At 40.6% G+C, this 19,887-nt stretch overlaps 1 protein-coding gene across 3 annotated transcripts in view; it reads right to left on the bottom strand.

The window, feature by feature from the left end:
* LOC122612456 overlaps positions 1-19,887 on the bottom strand; it is a 106,417-nt gene that overhangs the window by 12,965 nt on the left and 73,565 nt on the right. For 2 of the 3 annotated variants that reach the window (XM_043786097.1, XM_043786096.1), the window contains exon 2: positions 17,491-17,571. The exons of the other annotated variant lie outside the window; for it this stretch is intronic. In XM_043786097.1, coding sequence (XP_043642032.1) covers positions 17,491-17,510 — 20 coding nt within the window. In that variant the 5' untranslated portion in view covers positions 17,511-17,571. The remainder of the gene's footprint in view (positions 1-17,490; positions 17,572-19,887) is intronic. 3 annotated transcript variants of the gene reach the window in all.

Consider the following 19,887-nt stretch of genomic DNA (forward strand, 5'->3'; position numbering starts at 1 on the left):
GACCGCAAATGCCCTACTTTCACATTAACATCCATTAAAACCAAACAAAAAGTTGACCATAAAACTGCCCAACGCATATATTTCGAAAGACACGGTTTCCAACTGAGAGACACCTGTGCCAAAAAACTTACAAACAGCACAAACCAGATGGCAACAAACACTCAATCACTGATTATTCACACAAATACACTCACAAACACAACCCAATCGCAGCATCAAAATTCGCACACCACACCCACATCAATAGCACAAAACATTTCATCTAAGACACCAACAACTGGACCAGCCAAAACAACTCTACTATCAAACCAACCGCTCCAACACCATCACCACCACGGCTGCGACAAACTAGAAGACATGGACACTGACCCCACACCTACCAGTCGTTGAACGTCGAAGTAGTGTTGCGTGAAGTTACACATTTGTCTTTTCTCTTAAACTTTGTTACATGAAAATGATCAATAAACTATAACCAATATTTAAATAAATATTACATACATAAATAACATTCGAACCAGAGAACTGCAAGAGTCGCTTTTTTTGCCTCCCTAATCACACTCAACAAATTTGAGTGTCGGGTGCCACTCACACCGGTCACCGCGGGTACTTACAAACACCCGCTCAAAATATTCGAGTTTCTGCGAGCACCCTGGTGTCTGCGCAACTGGATGAAAGCGGCCACTTTACGTCGCGGGTGCCGATCACACTCGCCACTCATAACGACGGGTAGAGAAGGCAAACAGGCAGAAAAAGGCAAGTGCCCAAAAGGGATGAGTGGCAAAAACACTCATTTATGCCTCGGAAACACCCGGGTGTCTGGTAGACACTCGAGTGTCTGTGGTAACAAATTTACTGAAAAACGAAATAGATTATGCCCAAAATCTGTAGATAGCCTCATTGTTTTGCATTCTTTTTACAGAAATTTAAACAACACTAAATAGACATTTATTTTTTTATATATTATATTATTTGCTTCGTAAAAATTTTTGATATTTGCTTGCCATATTTCACTTTAGAAATGTATAATTTTTCTTTTTAAAATGATAAAAAATGATAAATGATAAAATGCAAGTAACAAAAGACACCCGGGTGTTTACCCGGATGTTTGTCATTGCTGAAAATAGAGTGTCTACAAACAACCCGGGTGCTGAGACACCCAGTGTTTAGCGGGAGCACTTAGAGTGCCGGTGGCTGGCTGCATTTCTCTGATTCTCTGAAAAACTATTAACAAATATAGCCACCAACAGATTTGGGGGCGTAGCACTACTAGAGCACAAGTCAATTCAAAACACACTCCTCAACATCAAAAGCGATATAGAAGCAATAGCCATAAATATACAATCTAAACTAAAACAAGAGAGAACGCTATAGTCGAGTTCCCCGACTATCTGATACCCGTTATTCAGCTAGTGGAAGTGCGAAGGAGAAATTTCAACACTGACAGTTGTTGGCGGTTTGTGGCCGTTAGAGTGGGCGTTGCAAAAAGTTTTTTGACAAATCAATATAAATTTTCAAGACTAAATCAAAAATGAAAAAATATCAAAACATTTTTCAAAACTGTAGGCGTGGCAGCTTTGGGCGGTTTGCGGGCGTTAGAGTGGACGTGGCAACATGAATCGACAAACTTGCGCTGCGTCTATGTTCCTGGAGTCTGTATGCTTAACTTTCTAGCATATGTAGTTCCTGAGATCTCGACGTTCATACGGACGGACAGACGGGCAGACTGACGGACAGACGGACATGGCCATATCGTCTCGGCTATTGATCCTGATCAAGAATATATATACTTTATATGGTCGGAAACGCTTCCTTCTGCCTGTTACATACTTTTCAACGAATCTAGTATACCCTTTTACAAGTAACGGGTATAATTAAACATATTTTTCACATACATTTTTCCGACCAGACACAAACACATTTCATATACAACAAACACCCTTTCTAATTACGGGAGATTTTAATGGATGGCACCCATCCTGGGGCTCTCCAACAACAAATACACGAGGGAAAATAACTCAAAAATTCATTGACAATACGCAACTTATTCTGTTAAACGACAAATCTCCCACACTCTTTTCAACACACAATACTTACACACACATCGACCTCACACTCTGCTCTCCAATCCTAGCCCCCCCCCCGCCAAGTGGGAAATACTAAGAGACCTTCATTGTAGCGACCATTTTCCTATTATCACGACCCTATTCCTATCAACTAATACACAAAAATTCAGCATACCCTTTTTTAAACTAAAACAAGAGAGAACGCTATAGTCGAATTTTCCGACTATCTGATACCCGTTACTCAGCTAGTGGAAGTCCGCAGGAGAGTCTTCAACACTGACAGTTTTTGGCGGTTTGTGGGCGTTAACGTGGGCGTGGCAAAAAGTTGTTTGTTCGATAGAAATTTACGAGACCAACAAATTACTGAAAAAATATTAAAACATTTTTCAAAAGTGTGGGCGTGGCAGTTTTAGGCTGTTTGTGGGGTTTAGAGTGGGCGTGGTAACATGAATCGACAAACTTGCGCTGCTTCTATGTCTCTGGAGTCTGCATGCTGAATCTCAACATTCTAGCTTTTATAGTTCCTGAGATCTCGACGTTCATACGGACGAACAGACGGACATGCCCAGATCGACTCGGCTATTGATCCTGATCATGAATATATGTATATACTTTATATGGTCGGAAACGCTTCCTTCTGCCTGTTACATACTTTTCAACGAATCTAGTATACCATTTTACTCTACAAGTAACGGGTATAAGAAGCCAACTGGGAACAGTACAACGCGTAAACGTAAGTAAAGAAGCCGCCCAAAACCAATAGAATTATTCTTTATAGCGCAAACCTTTCCATCCCACAAACCTCACCAAACACACATCCATACAGGGTTCCTTGGTGGAATAAACACCTCGACCAATTACAAAAACAAAAACAACTTTCCTGAAAAAAATTAAACCGAACAATTACTGTAGAAAACATTATCGACTATTGACGCAAAAACGCAAAATTTAGGTTCGAATTAAAAACAAGAGAGAACGCTATAGTCGAGTTTCCCGACTTTCTCATACCCGTTACTCAGCTATTTGAAGTGCGAAGGTGAGTCTTCAACACTGACTTTTTTGGCGGTTTGTGGGCGTTAGTTTGGGCGTGGCAACATGAATCGACAAACTTGCGCTGCGTCTATGTCTCTGGAGTCTCTATGCTTAATCTCAACTTTCTAGCTTTTGTAGTTCCTGAGATCTCAGCGTTTATACGGACGGACAGACGGACATGGCCAGATCGACGCGGCTATTGATCCTGATCAAGAATATATGTACTTTATCTGGTCGAAAACGCTTCCTTCTGCCTGTTACATACTTTTCAACGAATCTAGTAAACTCTTTTACTCTACGAGTAACGGGTATAAAAAGGCAAATCGAATTCGGACTGTCTATTCTATGTAGACTGTGGCGACCGGCGTTGCCAACAACCAAGCATCGGGAGAGCAGCGACGGGAGAGACGCTACCGATGGCCTAGTGTCTGAGTGATTACTCCTTATTACTCCTGAGCGGACTGTCAAGCAGCGTGGATGTGCGAATACCATAAATCGGAATAAACGAACTGAATATATATTATATATATATATTATCTATAAATCATAACGCGTGTTACTCTTAGTAAGCGGGTTATTACATTGGCGACGAGTGAAAAAATCGATAAATGATAATGATAATAACTAAAACTTTGGTAAATTTGATGAATTAGGAAAAAGGCGTGAAATTACGGTAAACGAGTGGCGTGATATAGGCTGTGCGTGAGTGTGTGTGTGATGGAACGTGCCTACCGGCATATACACACATAAAAATGTGGAAAAGAGGAGAGAAGGAATAAGCTGCGCGAGTGCAGATTGCACGTGGCCAACATAAAATGACGTTAAGCACAAAGCAGAATGAGTAAATGCACAATTTTTCGCTCACTCTCATCCAACACACATGCACTCCGACAGATAGGCTGAGTGAAGAGATTACTCTTCGCAAGCTTAAGAAAAAGTGAGTTAGAGAGACACTCTCTAGCAACCAGGATATAAGAAAAATATTATAAGCTCTAAGAGAGGAGCCGAAAAGAAACAGAACACGAAATATATAAATAAATAAATATTTTAATAAAAAAAAAAAAAAATTGTAGATTAAAAAAAAAAAATAATAAAAACGGAGGAAAAATATTACAAGCTTTTAAGAAAGAGCTGGGTAATCGGTTTGAGTTGCAAACAAAAAGGTTAAAGGTCGGGCGGAGCAGTATTCTCTCCACAAGCCAAAAGAATTCATAAAATTTAAAAGAAAAAACGGAAACAACAAAACCCCAAATGTAAATGGGAGGTATTATTGAACTGAGGCTGGGTAATAATTACAAGCTCCTAAGAGAGCCGGGTATTAATTATAAGTCAAGTCGTAAATCTAATAATGTCTTTCGTCATAAACCCCAATTCTAGGTCCCGTATTGAAAATGACCGACAGTATCATTAAACCGTTTCTGTGCGAGGTGATCGACAAGACAATCCTCCGAAATGAATGGGAGAAGTGGTTGAGGGCGTTTACAATATACCTCGAGGCCGAGGGTATTGTTACCGAGAAGCGGAAGAGGAGTAAGCTACTGCTTTTGGGAGGAGTCCAGCTACAGTCAGTAGTATACTCTCTACCTGGTGCGCTGGTGGAGCCCAGCGACGAAAATAAAAAAGACATCTATAATATCCTCATCGACCATTTAAATAAACACTTTTCACCGAAGCAAAACTCAACGTTTGAAAGACATCTATTCAGAGGCCTGACACCGTTGGACACAGAAAGCTTTGGTGATTTCATGTTGCGACTCCGCCAACAAATGCAACGATGTGCATTCGGATCCTCAAAAGCGGAGATTGAGGATATATGTCTAAAGGATAAAATCATAGATGTGTGGGCACCTCTAGACCTCAAGAAAAGACTTCTGGGAAAGGAGCATTCACTAGAGGAAGTGATCGAAGCATGTCAGGTTGAGGAGCAGATCAACAAAGAATCAAAAGAAATGACATCAAGACCAATTGCGGAACCCATCTGTAAAATTACACATCGTGGTTTTAAACAGAGTGGGGAGTGTCCCAGATGTGGAAAATTCGGACACACACACAACGACCCATCATGTCCGGCAAGAAATGTGACTTGCAATAAATGCTCGAAGCCTGGACACTTTGCCAGGAAGTGCCGAACTAACTTGAACGACCGATTCCTTAAGTCCCAAAGGAATAACCTGAAAAGGCCCCGCACGTATATTCGCTCTGTCGAAGAGGAGGCCACCAGCTCCAAATTCAAAAAGGGCGAAACACATTGCTTTAAAGTGTCAAGTGAAGATGAAGAGGAGTTCATACGATGCCGAGTGGGAGGCCGTGAAATTTCTTTGATTATTGACTCGGGGTGCAAGTTTAACCTTATCAGCCACGCGGACTGGTCTCTGCTAGTGAAGAGACAAGCCACAGTCTTTGACGTAAGAACTCATACAGAAAAGCAATTCCGAGCCTATGCCTCTAATAAATTACTACGAGTAATGTATATTTTCGAGGCCCCAATTTCCGTTGAGCCGGGTACCGAAGAGATTGCCTCATTTTACGTGATTGAAAATGGAGAACAATCTCTGCTGGGCCGAGACACGGCTATAGAATTAAAAGTCCTCCGACTGGGAAGAAACATTAACCGTATTGAGGAAATTGAGCCTTTTCCAAAATGGAAAAACATTGAAGTAAGCCTTTCCATAGATTATGATGTGAAACCCGTTCAACAACCAGTGAGACGAATCCCGGCAGCGCTCGAGGACAAAATCATGAAAAAACTGGATGATGCCCTGAGTCGAGATATAATTGAACCAGTCACGGGCCCGAGTGCTTGGATATCTCCCATCGTGCTTGCGTTTAAGGAGAACGGGGACATCCGCTTATGTGTCGACATGCGACTGGCAAACAAAGCAATCCTACGGGAAAACTACCCATTACCAACTTTCGACTGCTTTATGACCAGACTGAAAGAGGCTAAATTCTTCGCACGCCTAGACCTCAAGGACGCCTATCACCAACTGGCCCTTGATGAATCGAGCCGGGAAATAACAACGTTCATAACTCCAAGGGGACTTTTCCGCTATAAGCGTTTGATGTTTGGAGTAAATTCTGCTCCCGAAATTTTTCAACGCCTTCTCGAGCAGATGCTATCAGCGGTACCTAACGCCATGAACTTCATCGATGATATCATCATCTTTGGAGCAACTGACCTCGAAATCGACAGCGCCGTAAAAGAAGTATGCCAGATCTTCCAGGAAAATAATGTCCTACTGAATAAAGAAAAGTGCATCTGGAAGACAAGCAAACTAAAATTCCTCGGACATATTCTATCCGACAAGGGAATAGAAGTCGACCCTGAGAAAATTGACGTCATCCGATCTTTCAGAGACCCAAAGAACAAAGAAGAAACGCGGAGCTTCCTCGGTTTGGTGACCTACGTCGGGAAGTTCATTCCGGACCTTGCAAGTCACACAGATCCTCTAAGAAAACTGCTGAAAACTGAAAGCAAATTCACCTGGGGCGAAGCCGAGAAAAATGCTTTCAGCAACCTAAAGAATCTTCTATCCAAGGTACCCAAATTATCATATTTCAATCCAAGGCATCGAACACGGGTGATTGCGGACGCCAGCCCGGTTGCCCTTGGGGCTGTGTTATTGCAATTCAAAGTCGACAACGAACCTTTAATAATTACCTTTGCTAGCAAGGCCCTGTCGGAGGTGGAGAAACGCTACTCCCAAACGGAAAAAGAGAGCCTAGCGCTGGTTTGGGCAGTGGAGAAATTTTACTACTATCTGGCAGGCCTGCACTTCGAACTCGTAACTGATCACAAGCCCTTGGAAGCCATTTTCAAACCAACATCCAAGCCCCCAGCTCGCATTGAAAGGTGGCTGCTGCGACTCCAGGCATATACGTTCACCGTTATCTATAAATCCGGAAAAGAAAACATATCAGATGCGTTGTCTCGACTCTGTCAACTACCGGCGGTAGAACCAATCGACCACAAGACGGAATACAGCATCCTTGGCGTCGTACAGAGCTCTATCCCAAGATCTATGACAATTCATGAAATAGCAGAGTCTTCCAAGAGGGATGAAGAGATTATGGATGCAATCAGTTGCCTGGAGAATGACTCCTGGAAGCCCGATAGTTCAGTGGGCTTCTACCCGTTTCGATATGAACTTTCAGCGGTTGGCTCGCTCCTTTTGAGGGGAAACCGTCTAGTCGTGCCAACATCTCTGAGAGTAAAAATACTGGAGTTAGCCCACGAAGGACATCCCGGCGAGACAGCAATGAAACGCCGCCTGCGATCCAAAGTATGGTGGCCACAAATAGACAGAGAGGCAGAAAAGTTTGTCAAAGCTTGCAGAGATTGTTGCCTGGTATCACAAGACATCAGGCCTCCCCCTATGGACAGGAATCCTTTTCCCACTGGCCCTTGGATTTGGATAGCGTCGGATTTACTAGGTCCGCTTCCCAACAATGAATATGTTCTAGTCTTCATTGACTATTTCTCACGATATATGGAGCATAAGTTTCTTAAAACCATATCTTCAACGACCCTGGTAGAGGCAATGAAAGAGATCTTCTGTAGACTGGGATATCCTGAGCACCTACGAACGGATAATGGGCGCCAATATGTTAGCGAGGAGTTTTCTAACTACTGCAAAGCGTGCGGCATTAAACAAGTTCGAACCCCACCGTATTGGCCGCAAGCAAACGGGGAAGTTGAAAACATGAACAGAGCCCTTGTAAAACGCTTAAAAATAGCATACGCAAATGGGAAAAACTACAAAGAGGAAATCCAAAAATTCGTTCTTATGTACAACGTAACCCCACATGGAACAACAGGGTCTGCGCCCACAAAGCTGATGTTCAACAGAGTCATCCGTGACAAAATACCGGGCATTGGGGATATCTGCGAGAATACCTTAGACTCTGGAGAGAGAGATAAAGATATTATTGAAAAAAATAAGGGAAAGCAGGCAGCCGACAAAAGAAGAGGGGCAAAGGAAGTCGATATAGAAGTGGGCGACAAGGTGTTTTTGAAAAACGTAGTGTTCCCAAACAAACTTACATCAAACTTCGACAAGACGGAATTTACGGTTTTAGAACGACACAATAATATTGTGGTGATCGAAGGGGGTGGTAGAAAACTAACAAGAAATGTCTCACATCTTAAGAAAGTTCCAGCTAGCCAAACGTATCCAGCCTCCTGCCCAACGCCGCAACCAGATGACAGCTTACCGGAATCAACCCCTCCCCCGGAGAACGCAGTACTCCAGGCCACAGAAGGAAGCCTCGGGATCCAGCCCCCCCTGCCGCCATTAAAGCTAAAACTTGTTAATAAAGGAGGGATGTGGCGACCGGCGTTGCCAACAACCAAGCATCGGGAGAGCAGCGACGGGAGAGACGCTACCGATGGCCTAGTGTCTGAGTGATTACTCCTTATTACTCCTGAGCGGACTGTCAAGCAGCGTGGATGTGCGAATACCATAAATCGGAATAAACGAACTGAATATATATATATATATATTATCTATAAATCATAACGCGTGTTACTCTTAGTAAGCGGGTCATTACATAGACTATCTCATAACGAAGTCAAAAATGCACCTCCCTCTTCACTCTTGATTTTTTAAGAGCCTTCGATCGAGTAGGAGTGCACCAAAAATCCCCAAAATAATCAACTACATAAAAAACTTCATGTGTAACCGGAAAATAACTATCCGCGACGGTCCGCATCGATCAAACTCATTACCCCCATTGAACGGATTCCCCCAAGGTTCACCCATATCCGTAATACTATTCGTCAAAGCTTTCAATAAACTATCTAACATCATATCCCTACACAAAGAAATAAAATTAAATGCATACGCCGACGATTTCTTCCTTATAATAAATTTTAATAAGAGCACAAAGACAAACTTCAGCTAGACAAGCTATTAAACGATATAGAAAATTGGGGCTCCTACTCAGGAACAACTCTATCTCTATCCAAATGCAAACACCTCCACATAAAAAAGCTTCTAGCTTCAAAGCGAACGGTCGTGTTTTTTTTTCTGCGCTCCGAATTTATATTTGTTTTGCTAAATCCAGCGGTGGAATTTACCAAATTCTTTAATAATTCAATTTCGTAATCCGTACTAGTTAAAGTTCCGTTCGCTTCGCGAGTGAATCTTTTGTGATATGTGCATTATTTTAATAAATTAATTCAATCTGTTCTCTTTCTGTCTTTGCGTTTTGTTTCTCTTTTTCGTGCGTTGTCCGTAGTGCTGTTTGGTATTGTTTTTGTACTTAACTGCACGGTGTACCCGCTCTCTCGCTCTCCCACACAAAATCCTAAAGTGCAGACTGCGCTCTTGCGGTACATTTTCTGATCTTGTCTTTTGGTACAGTGGTCAAAACCCAATTAAACATGGAAACCAATGTTGTCTGCTTCCATAACAACTGCCGTCAGGTAATAAAGCCTGAGCAGTCAAAAATGACCTGTTGGCTATGTGATAGAATGGTGCACACTAAGTGCGCTGGTTTTAACGGCCGAACAAGTGATGACCTAGCTAAAGGCCCTAATCTAAAATACTGTTGTGATACTTGCCTAGGAGTTGCGAATGAAATGCAACTCTTTATGCGCCAAACTAAAGGTGGCTTGAATGGACTGATCAGCAGTTTTGGCGTGGCTAGAGATAGTTTTCGTCGAGCTGATGATCTTCTTTCTGCACTTGATTCACAATTTATTAGCCTCAAACTATTAGAAGAATCTCCAAAGCGCAAGAAAGCCGCTGGTGGCAGGCTGCCTAAGGGGAAAGCCCCGCAACCTTCGCAAGTGATCAACAGGACTCCACAGCTGATCAGTTGACGATCGCAGCAAACCCTCAAATGTTGCTTAGATCGGCAGCTAAAAAAGATTCGGTGCAATCCAATCAATCGGTTGTGGAGGGAGTCCAGCCTGGGATTGCTACAAATTCCGTTTTGTCCGCACTGGTTTCTCAACCGGTGATGCCACCCGTCCCGAATTGTTTACCACCACAAAGGAATATTGAGTCCGGACTACCGGCACAAGTTGGCACTTCAGAAATACAACCTGCAGTGCCAAAACCCCTCTCGGTGGTTCCACTAAAGAAACAAATTTTTGTTTCTCGGCTTTCCCCTGATCAAACATCATCTGATGTACTGTCTTATATACAAGACAAAACAAAAGCCGACAACATAAAAGTGGAAAAATTTAACTTTTCTTATGCTAGGGACATCTCATCTTTCAAGATAACTGTCCCAAATGAGCTATTCTCAACCATATGTTCTGGTGATTTTTGGCCGGAAAGTATGATTGTGAAAGTGTTTGAAGCTAAGATTAAAAATAGAAAAAAAGGGCCCGTGGGAATTAAACTTCCCACAAGTGGCCAGATCACTGCCCCATCCTCCTCTACTACTTCTACTTCTTTATCTTCAAAAAACTAAAATCTAGTCTTACTACCTGTTATCAAAATGTAAGAGGCTTGTGTAGTAAGCTAACTAATTTGTATTCTAATAGCCTTTCCTTTGCATCCCATATTATTGTGTTTACAGAGACTTGGTTAAAACCGGAGAAACTTAACTCTGAAGTTTTACACAGTCCCATCCCTCCAGGCGGGGAGGTGGAGTCCTAATTGCTGTTAGGTCTACCCTCACGTCAGAGGAGGTACTTTTTGACGAGTTCCGTAACTTAGAATTCTTATGCGTAAAGCTGTCATTTTCTGATAGCTATGTTTATATTACGTGCTCGTACATTCCGCCGTCTTCTGAATTTCCTGAATATATTAACCATTTGTCCGCTATTCAATCCGTTACAAACAGACTGTCCGATAGGGACCAACTAGTTGTCCTAGGTGACTTTAATATACCAGGCACTAAGTGGTCCACAGAGGAACAGTCAAATATTCTTCTGCCTATAGCACAGCATGACTTTATTGACGGCTTGCTTGACATATCGTTGTCGCAAGTTAATTCTATTCGAAATTCTCTTGGTCGTTTATTGGATCTATGTTTTGTTTCAAGTCCTGAATGTGTGTTTCTGACTAGAGTAGCACCTCTTAGTCAACCAGAAGATCCATACCATCCAACTTTCGAGGTGACAATCGACACAGGTACCGTAATAAAAGAAAGGCCAGATAAGTCAACCAAACGAATTCATTGTTTTCGTAAGGCAAACTTTCAGAGGCTAAATCTTTTTATATCTGGCTTTAATTGGTCCGATCTATATTCTTGCAACATAATGGCCGATGCCATAGATATTTTTTATACTGCAATTACACTGACGAGCAAAACTGTAACACGAGTTGCATATTCTAACTTAAACGGTCAGTATCTTCTCTCCTATTTTATGTACGATAATAATCTTAGTCTTGTTTTGTTGCTACTATATTTGACTATCGCTTGTGAAAATATGAAGCGATTTGATAATCTGGAATAAATATGCCGAAGCAAAATGTAAAAGAAGTCAAATGTTACAGTTTTGCACTGGGGTGATATACGTATTAAACGAAAATTTTTTTTTAAATTATTTTAATAATGAGTCCACAGCCCTTTTGATTTTTTTAGCTCCGTTATACCGTAGCACCATTTCAGGACGAATAGCGTACCAGAGGTCCTTTGTTCTTTCCCACAGCTCCATCATTCTACTTGGAGGGCCTGCATATTTTGCCAGTTGGGATTTTACATGGCTCCACAAATTTTCTATGGGATACATATCAGGAGATTGCGGTGGCCACTTCAGCGATTCAAAATTTTGCTTTTCCATCCAATTGTTGACCAAAATCGATGTGTGTTTGGGATCCTTGTCTTGCTGAAATATGCATTTTTTAGCAGCAATACCCATATTTTGAATTACTTTTGGAAGATTTTGTTGCAAAATGTTTAAGTAATGTTCCTTCCGCATTATACCTTCAATTAACACCATGGGACCAACTCCGTTTTTGTGTATACAGCCCCAAACCATTATTGATCCGCCACCTTGCTTCACGGTTTGCTTCACGTTACTTGGTGACTGGACTGTGGGATCTCTAGTCCAATACCAATAAGTTAAAGCAATCACAACAATTTGGTTTTTCAGGTTATATGGTCAGATGAAACCAAAATTAATCGTTTCGAGTCAGATGGACGCTCTTGGTATTGGACTAGAGATCCCACAGTCCAGTCACCAAGTAACGTGAAGCAAACCGTGAAGCAGAATAACACATGTTGATGATCTTGGTGTTCTTCTGGACCCTAAACTTAAATTTTCAGACCATATTTCGTCTATTGTCAATAAGGCCAGGGGTGTGCTTGGTTTTATAAAACGGTGGTCAAAGGAATTTGATGATCCTTACATGACCAAAACCTTATTTATTTCTCTAGTCCGTTCGATCTCGAGTATGGATCATCTGTTTGGAGTCCACAATATGAAGTTTACTCGGACCGCATTGAATCGGTTCAAAAGAACTTCTTACTTTTTGCCTTACGGCGCCTTAATTGGGATGCAAACCTTAGACTACCTCCCTATTCGAGTAGATTAATGTTAATTAACTTACCCTCCTTAGCTAACCGTAGAACGATGCTTGGAACAGTCTATATTTTTAACCTTATTCGTGGTGAAGTGGATAGTCCCGACTTGGTTAGTCGGCTAAACTTCACTGTTCCAAGCAGATTCACTAGAAATTACGTACCTCTAATTTTAAATCATTGTAGATCTAACTATGAGTTGCATGATCCCTACAGAGTTCTGACTATAATAGATTCTATCCTATTATCTCTAATTCTGACTCTCTGCCGTTTTTAAAGCGATCAATACTAACGTACTTAACGAATTCTTAGATATTACTACTACTATACATATATTTCCTCGTCCTTTACTGTCTTCTATATCGCGTCTATCTTCCCGCGATTCGAGCCGTAGGATACACGGCAGCGCCCCTCGGTCGGTTGGGCGGGAGGTGTGGCCGTGCGACTCGCGTCAAAAAAAAAAAAATATATATATATGTAAGAAGCACCACTGTACTTACATGATATGGTGCAACAACATCCAAATTCCTACAGTTACTTCCTTAAAAATTCTAGGAGTGACCATAAACAACAAATATAAATAGAACACGCACATAAACTTACTTCTACCCAAACTCCACAATAAGCTAAATATAATAAAATGTCTATCTAGTCTTAAATTTAATTGTAACACGTATACACTACTTAATGTCGCGAAGTCAACGGTCATAGCCGAAATAGAGTATGGTTTGTTTCTATACGGCCATGCTCCCAAAAGCATTATAAACAAAATAAAAACACCATTCAACTCAGCATTCTGTCTAGCCCTCGGAGCCTATCGCTTTAGCCTAGAACTTAATCTACCCTACAAACCAGGTTTGTGGGCGTAAGAGTGGGCGTGGAAAAAAGTGTTTTTGCAAATCAATAGAAATTTACAAGACTAATACAAAAATGAAAATATTTCAAAACATTTTTTAAAAGTGTGAGCGTGGCAGTTTTGGGGTTTGTGGGCGTTAGAGTGGGAGTGGCAACATGAATCGACAAACCTGCGCTGCTTCTACGTCTCTGGAGCTTGCATGCTTAATCTCAACTTTCTAGCTTTTATAGTTCCTGAGATCTCGACGTTCATACGGACGGACAGATGGACAGACGGATGGACAGACGGACATAAGGACGGACAGACGGACATGGCCAGATCGACTTGGCTATTGATCCTGATCAAGAATATACATATATACTTTATATGGTCGGAAACGCTTCCTTCTCCCTGTCACATATGTACATACTTACTACTTTAACGAATCTAGTATACCGTTTTACTCTACGAATATAGGGTATAATAATGGGGATTCCTGGACATTCAGGTATTAAGGGGTTATATATGTTGCGGTGCGGGAAATTGGGGAAAAGTTTGGATTTTTGTAGAAGTATGTAGCCATCTTTTTATGAAACTCTTGTTATTTGTTTTGAGTAGTAAAATGTGTAAAAAATCAAAAAATATTAATAAGCCAAGTTATTACAATTCGCGCAAAACATGTTTTTTTGAAGAGGTGACTTCGTTGCCAATCCAACAGCTTAACTGAAAGCATAAAACCAAACCAATTTCATTAGTATAGCCTCTTGTAGTGTACTTGAACGATTCATTCGAATAAAAAAATTGTTTTTCATACGGAGACGATTTTTCAAAAAAGTCACTGTTTTTCATGTGACAAAATTTATTTAAAAATTCATAACATTAAAATGAAAGTTTATACGAAATAATTGAATCGTTCAAGTACACAACCAATAAATTACGAACCATTAAGAAAAAAACATTAAAATCGGTCGAAAACTCGTTCCGCAATCCTAGTCACCGTAATGACGTTTTCGGAAAAACATAATTTCGAGATAATCGCGCTTAATCGCGAGACTTGACGCGCCAAGCCTTTGTAACGGAGCAAGATGAAACAGCTATAACTTCGCTTCTACTGCTTCAATCTTTGTGAAAATTTGGGATAACATTTTTAGAAACATATACTTTAAGATGAAAAAATTTTCGATTTTTTGCCCGACCGCAACATATTTAACCCCTTAAAGGAAATGAACTAGCTGATTACGCTGCAAAATCAGCAAGCAATATGCCACTTATCCTCACCCCAAACATAATTAACACAGATATAAAAAAAACATCTTAAGGCTGAACTTGCGACAAAAAAAGAAAACATAATAAACTGCAGTCAATGGTACCAATCAATTAATAGGAATAACTCAGACACCTGCGATTACCTTAAACAACCACGACAAAAGTAAAAACAAGAGAGAACGCTATAGTCGAGTTCCCCGACTATCTGATACCCGTTACTCAGCTAGTGGAAGTGCGAAGGAGAGTCAACACTGACAGTTTTTGGCGGGTTGTGGGCGTTAGAGAAGGCGTGGCCAAAAGTTCTTTGGCCAGTCGATAGAAACTTACAAATCTAATACAAAAATAAAAAAAAAAACTAAACATTTTTCAAAAGTGTGGGCGTGGCAGTTTTGGGCGGTTTGTGGGCGTTAGAGTGGGCGTGGCAAAACGTTTTTTGGCAAATCGATAGAAATTTACAAGACTAATACAAAAATTTAAAAATATTAAAACCTTTTTCAAAAGTGTGGGCGTGGCAGTTCTGGGCGGTTTGTGGTCGTGGCAACATGAATCGACAAACTTGCGCTGCGTCTATGTCCCTGGAGTCTGTATGCTTAATCTCAACTTTCTAGCTTTTGTAGTTCCTGAGATCTCGACGTTCATACGGCCGGACAGACGGACGGACAGACGGACATGGCCAGATCGACTCGGCTACTGATCCTGCTCAAGAATATATATACTTTATATGGTCGGAAACGCTTCCTTCTGCCTGTTACATACTTTTCAACGAATCTAGTATACCCTTTTACTCTACGAGTAACGGGTATAATAATACGACTTTGACTAGGACACACAAACATAACCCACCAACACTACCTAAATCCAAATTCAATAACAATTGGCCCGTTTTGTCAAGGTGATATCTCAAAATGCCATATATTAAAATCATGACCATCCCTCCTACAAATCAAAAAAGCCATATATGGCAATGCTAACCCGCTAGACCTTCTTAGCAAACCCAACCCAGATAACATACAAAAACTTATAATTTTTCTCAAAACAACCGAATTATACCAAAAAATCTGAAAATAATAAGACAAATGTACATAACAAACACAGCAATTTAGCCCATTAACCATTAACTAGATTAAGATACAAACCCATTGTAAACCAACATAGCCATAGGCCCTGCAGCCAGTGCTATACCATTTAAGTTAGTTGTTCACACTATAATCTAATGCGTACACTTAATGAGTTCAATTCGGGTGTTTGAATCTAACTGACTCGCTACTGCGAGGGCATCGCCTTTTATTCATTCTTACATAGGTTCTTATCATCTAATTATATAATGCAGCGCTTGTAAGACGCTGCAGTCTGCGTTGGTCAATGCAGCTGAGATTTATCTTAAATCTATATTTGTGACCTATGACCGCGCTAATCACCTCCCGCGTGCTCATATCTCTTAACACTTCGGCAATAGACCACTGCAATCGTACTTATCTGTAGTTGCCACTTATGTTGTCCCGTCCCATGTTTATTGCAGCCCATAAATAGAACATATTTATAGTTTGTCTACTTATCATGTCTAAACACATCTTTAGACATTAGTTTACTTTTGAAAACTACTCTATCTATTACAATAAATAAAATAAATTTCGCCAATATCTCTCCTACATGTATTTTTTATACCCGTTACTCGTACAGTAAAAGGGTATAATAGATTCGTTGAAAAGTATGTAACAGGCAGAAGGAAGCGCTTCCGACCGTATAGAGTATATATATTCTTGATCAGGATCAATAGCCGAGTTGATCTGGCCGTCTGTCCGTCCGTCTGTCCGTCTGTCCGTCCGTCTGTCCGTCTGTCCGTCTGTCTGTCCGTCTGTCTGTCCGTCCGTATGAACGTCGAGATCTCAGGAACTATAGAAGCTAAAAGTTGAGAGAAAGCATACAGACTCCAGAGATATAGACGCAGCGCAAGTTTGTCGAATGATGTTGCCACGCCCACAAACCGCCCAAAACTGCCACGCCTACACTTTTGAAAAATGTTTAGATATTTTTTCATTTTCTTGTTAGTATTGCAATTTTCTATCGATCTGCAGAAAAACTTGTTGCCACGCCCACCCTAACGCGCACAAACCTGCCAAAACTGCCACGCCCACACTTTTGATAAATGTTTGAATATTTTTTCATTTTTGTATTAGTCCTGTAAATTTTTATCGATTTGCTAAAAGACTTTTTGCCACGCCCACTCTAACGCCCACAAACCGTCAAAAACTGTCAGTGATGAAGACTCTTCTTCACACTTCCACTAACTGAGTAACGGGTATCAAATAGTCGGGGAACTCGACTATAGCGGTCTCTCTTGTTTTTTCATTTGAAAGATCAAGCGCTCATGATGAAAAACATTTTATAAAGCGGTGATATCAACTTTTGTGAAAAAACATGTTTATGTTTACAAAGTAAATATGTGCTAGTTTCTTTAGGAATGTTGCACGCGCGCTCTAACGCCCAGAAACAGCCAAAAATTGTTACGCCTACAGCTCTATTTTTTTTTTTAAATTGAGTAAGTGATTTTTTATGGACAAGAATTTGTAAGTTACAGTCTTAGCTGACCGAGCTAAAGATGGGCATCACCGGATCTTATTGGTTTCACCTAAAACATTTCAACGAATCAAAATAAAAGGTGGTAATAGAATACCGTGTCCAAGCGGTAAGCTTTTGTTCATGGATTTCTAAAGAAGTTAATTATCTTCCTGAACTGTTATTTTATTAAAACACTGTATACGAAGCTAACATTTACATTTACATTAAGTTTATAAAAATTACATTTCTTACCTATAGAAACTCTCACCCATTTTGTACGAATTTTAAAATTGTGTTCTTTTCTTTGTTAACCGTGGATTTTTTTTGATTTATCTGAAAAAAAAAACTGTCAGTAGTATCTATAAATTTGAATTTGTATTAAATCAAACAAAAACACCTGTTTAACTATGCATTTTGTGACGATTTTTAGAAACATTTACAAAAAACATTACAGATAACTGTACCTGTTTTTAATTCAAGCTAGAAAGATATTTCAACATTTTTTTTGGCTAAAAATTGTCAAATTTATTTATATGGCTAACAAACTGATTTTGTAGGTCTGTTCGCTACGATATATGAGCGGAAAGCTCACCAAAATTTATATTAAACGTGATCACCCAGTTACCATTAACAACACTTTGTAGTTCTTGATTCGTTGATCTCTGCCTGCTTACATTTTTAACCGTTTTTCCTTGATTTTTCAAAGTTCACGGTTTAACTGTTTGTATGGTCCAAAATGCAGTTTAGTTCCGTTCCTTCCTTGAAACCGTCACGAAGACACTTTCTGTTCTTCTGTTGTCTTGCTCTTATTCGTGCTGCCCATTCCGTTCCCATGAAGCCGTTCCTTGCTTCACAACCGCTCTTCTTCCGCCGTCTGGTTACTCTAGCTTTTCTCGATCGACTATTGCCACCTTCCTATATCTTCTGTTGGCACGGTGTTAAGCTCTGGCTTTGGGCTCGATAATTAACGGTTAAAATTTTTCATTATCTCTTCGTCCCATTTACTTCGGTAATAAGGGCTCTTGGCCCACCTGCGCTGAACTGGTCTGTCGATGTATTCTTCTTCCAATTCTGCCAAGATTTCTGCGAAATTTGGATTGTTTTCCGTTTTTGCGTAATATTGATTCCTTTAGCATGTTCTCTGTTTTATCCGACATGGATATGCGCAATCTCTGTGTGAAATATGCCAAATCTTAATTCTTAATCCAACTTCTACCCATACTGCTTGTTTTTTGTCAACTGCCGGGATATTCACGTTTTGAGCGCCAGATATAACCAACTGATTAAGTGGGTCTACGGTACCGTTACTTTCTTGAAATCGGCATCAGACACTCCCTTTTCTTCTGTCTCATTATTATACCCGTTACTCGTAGAGTAAAAGGGTATACTAGATTCGTTAAAAAGTATGTAACAGGCAGAAAGAAGCGTTTCCGACCATATAAAGTATATATATTCTTGATCAGGATCAGTAGCCGAGTCGATTTGGCCATGTCCGTTTGTCCGTCCGCCTGTCCGTCCGTATGTACGTCGAGATCTCAGGAACTACATATGCTAGAAAGTTGAGATTAAGCATACAGACTCCAGGGACATAGACGCAGCGCAAGTTTGTCGATTCATGTTGCCACGCCCACTCTAACGCCCACAAACCGCCCAAAACTGCCACGTCCACACTTTTGAAAAATGTTTCGATATTTTTTCATTTTTGTATTAGTCTTGTAAATTTCTAACGATTTGCCAAAAAACTTTTTGCCACGCCCTCTCTAACGCCCACAAACGGCCCAAAGCTGCCACGCCCACACTTTTGAAAAATGTTTTGAAATTTGTTCAATTTTGTATTAGTCTTGTAAATTTCTATCGATTTGCCAAAAAACTTTTTGCCACGCCCACAAAACCGCCAAAAACTGTATTTGCTGAAGACTCTCCTTCGCACTTCGAATAGCTGAGTAACGAGTATCAGATAGTCGGGGAACTCGACTATAGCGTTCTCTCTTGTTATACCCGTTACTCGTAGAGTAAAAGGGTATACTAGATTCGTTGAAAAGTATGTAACAGGCAGAAGGAAGCGTTTCCGACCATATAAAGTATATATATTCTTGATCAGGATCAGTAGCCGAGTCGATCTGGCCATGTCCGTCTGTCCGTCCGTCTGTCTGTCCGTCTGTCTGTCTGTCCGTCTGTCTGTCTGTCCGTATGAACGTCGAGATCTCAGGAATTACAAAAGCTATAATGTTGAGATTAAGAATACAGACTCCAGGGACATAGACGCAGCGCAAGTTTGTCGATTCATGTTGCCACGCCCTCTCTAACGCCCACAAACCGCCCAAAACTGCCACGTCCACACTTTTGAAAAATGTTTCGATATTTTTTCATTTTTGTATTAGTCTTGTAAATTTCTAACGATTTGCCAAAAAACTTTTTGCCACGCCCTCTCTAACGCCCACAAACCGCCTAAAGCTGCCACGCCCACACTTTTGAAAAATGTTTTGATATTTTTTCAATTTTGTATTAGTCTTGTAAATTTCTATCGATTTGCCAAAAAACTTTTTGCCACGCCCACAAAACCGCCAAAAACTGTATGTGCTGAAGACTCTCCTTCGCATAGCTGAGTAACGGGTATCAGATAGTCGGGGAACTCGACTATAGCGTTCT

This window comes from Drosophila teissieri, chromosome 2R (genome assembly GCF_016746235.2).
Source record: "Drosophila teissieri strain GT53w chromosome 2R, Prin_Dtei_1.1, whole genome shotgun sequence".
NCBI lineage: Eukaryota > Metazoa > Arthropoda > Insecta > Diptera > Drosophilidae > Drosophila > Drosophila teissieri.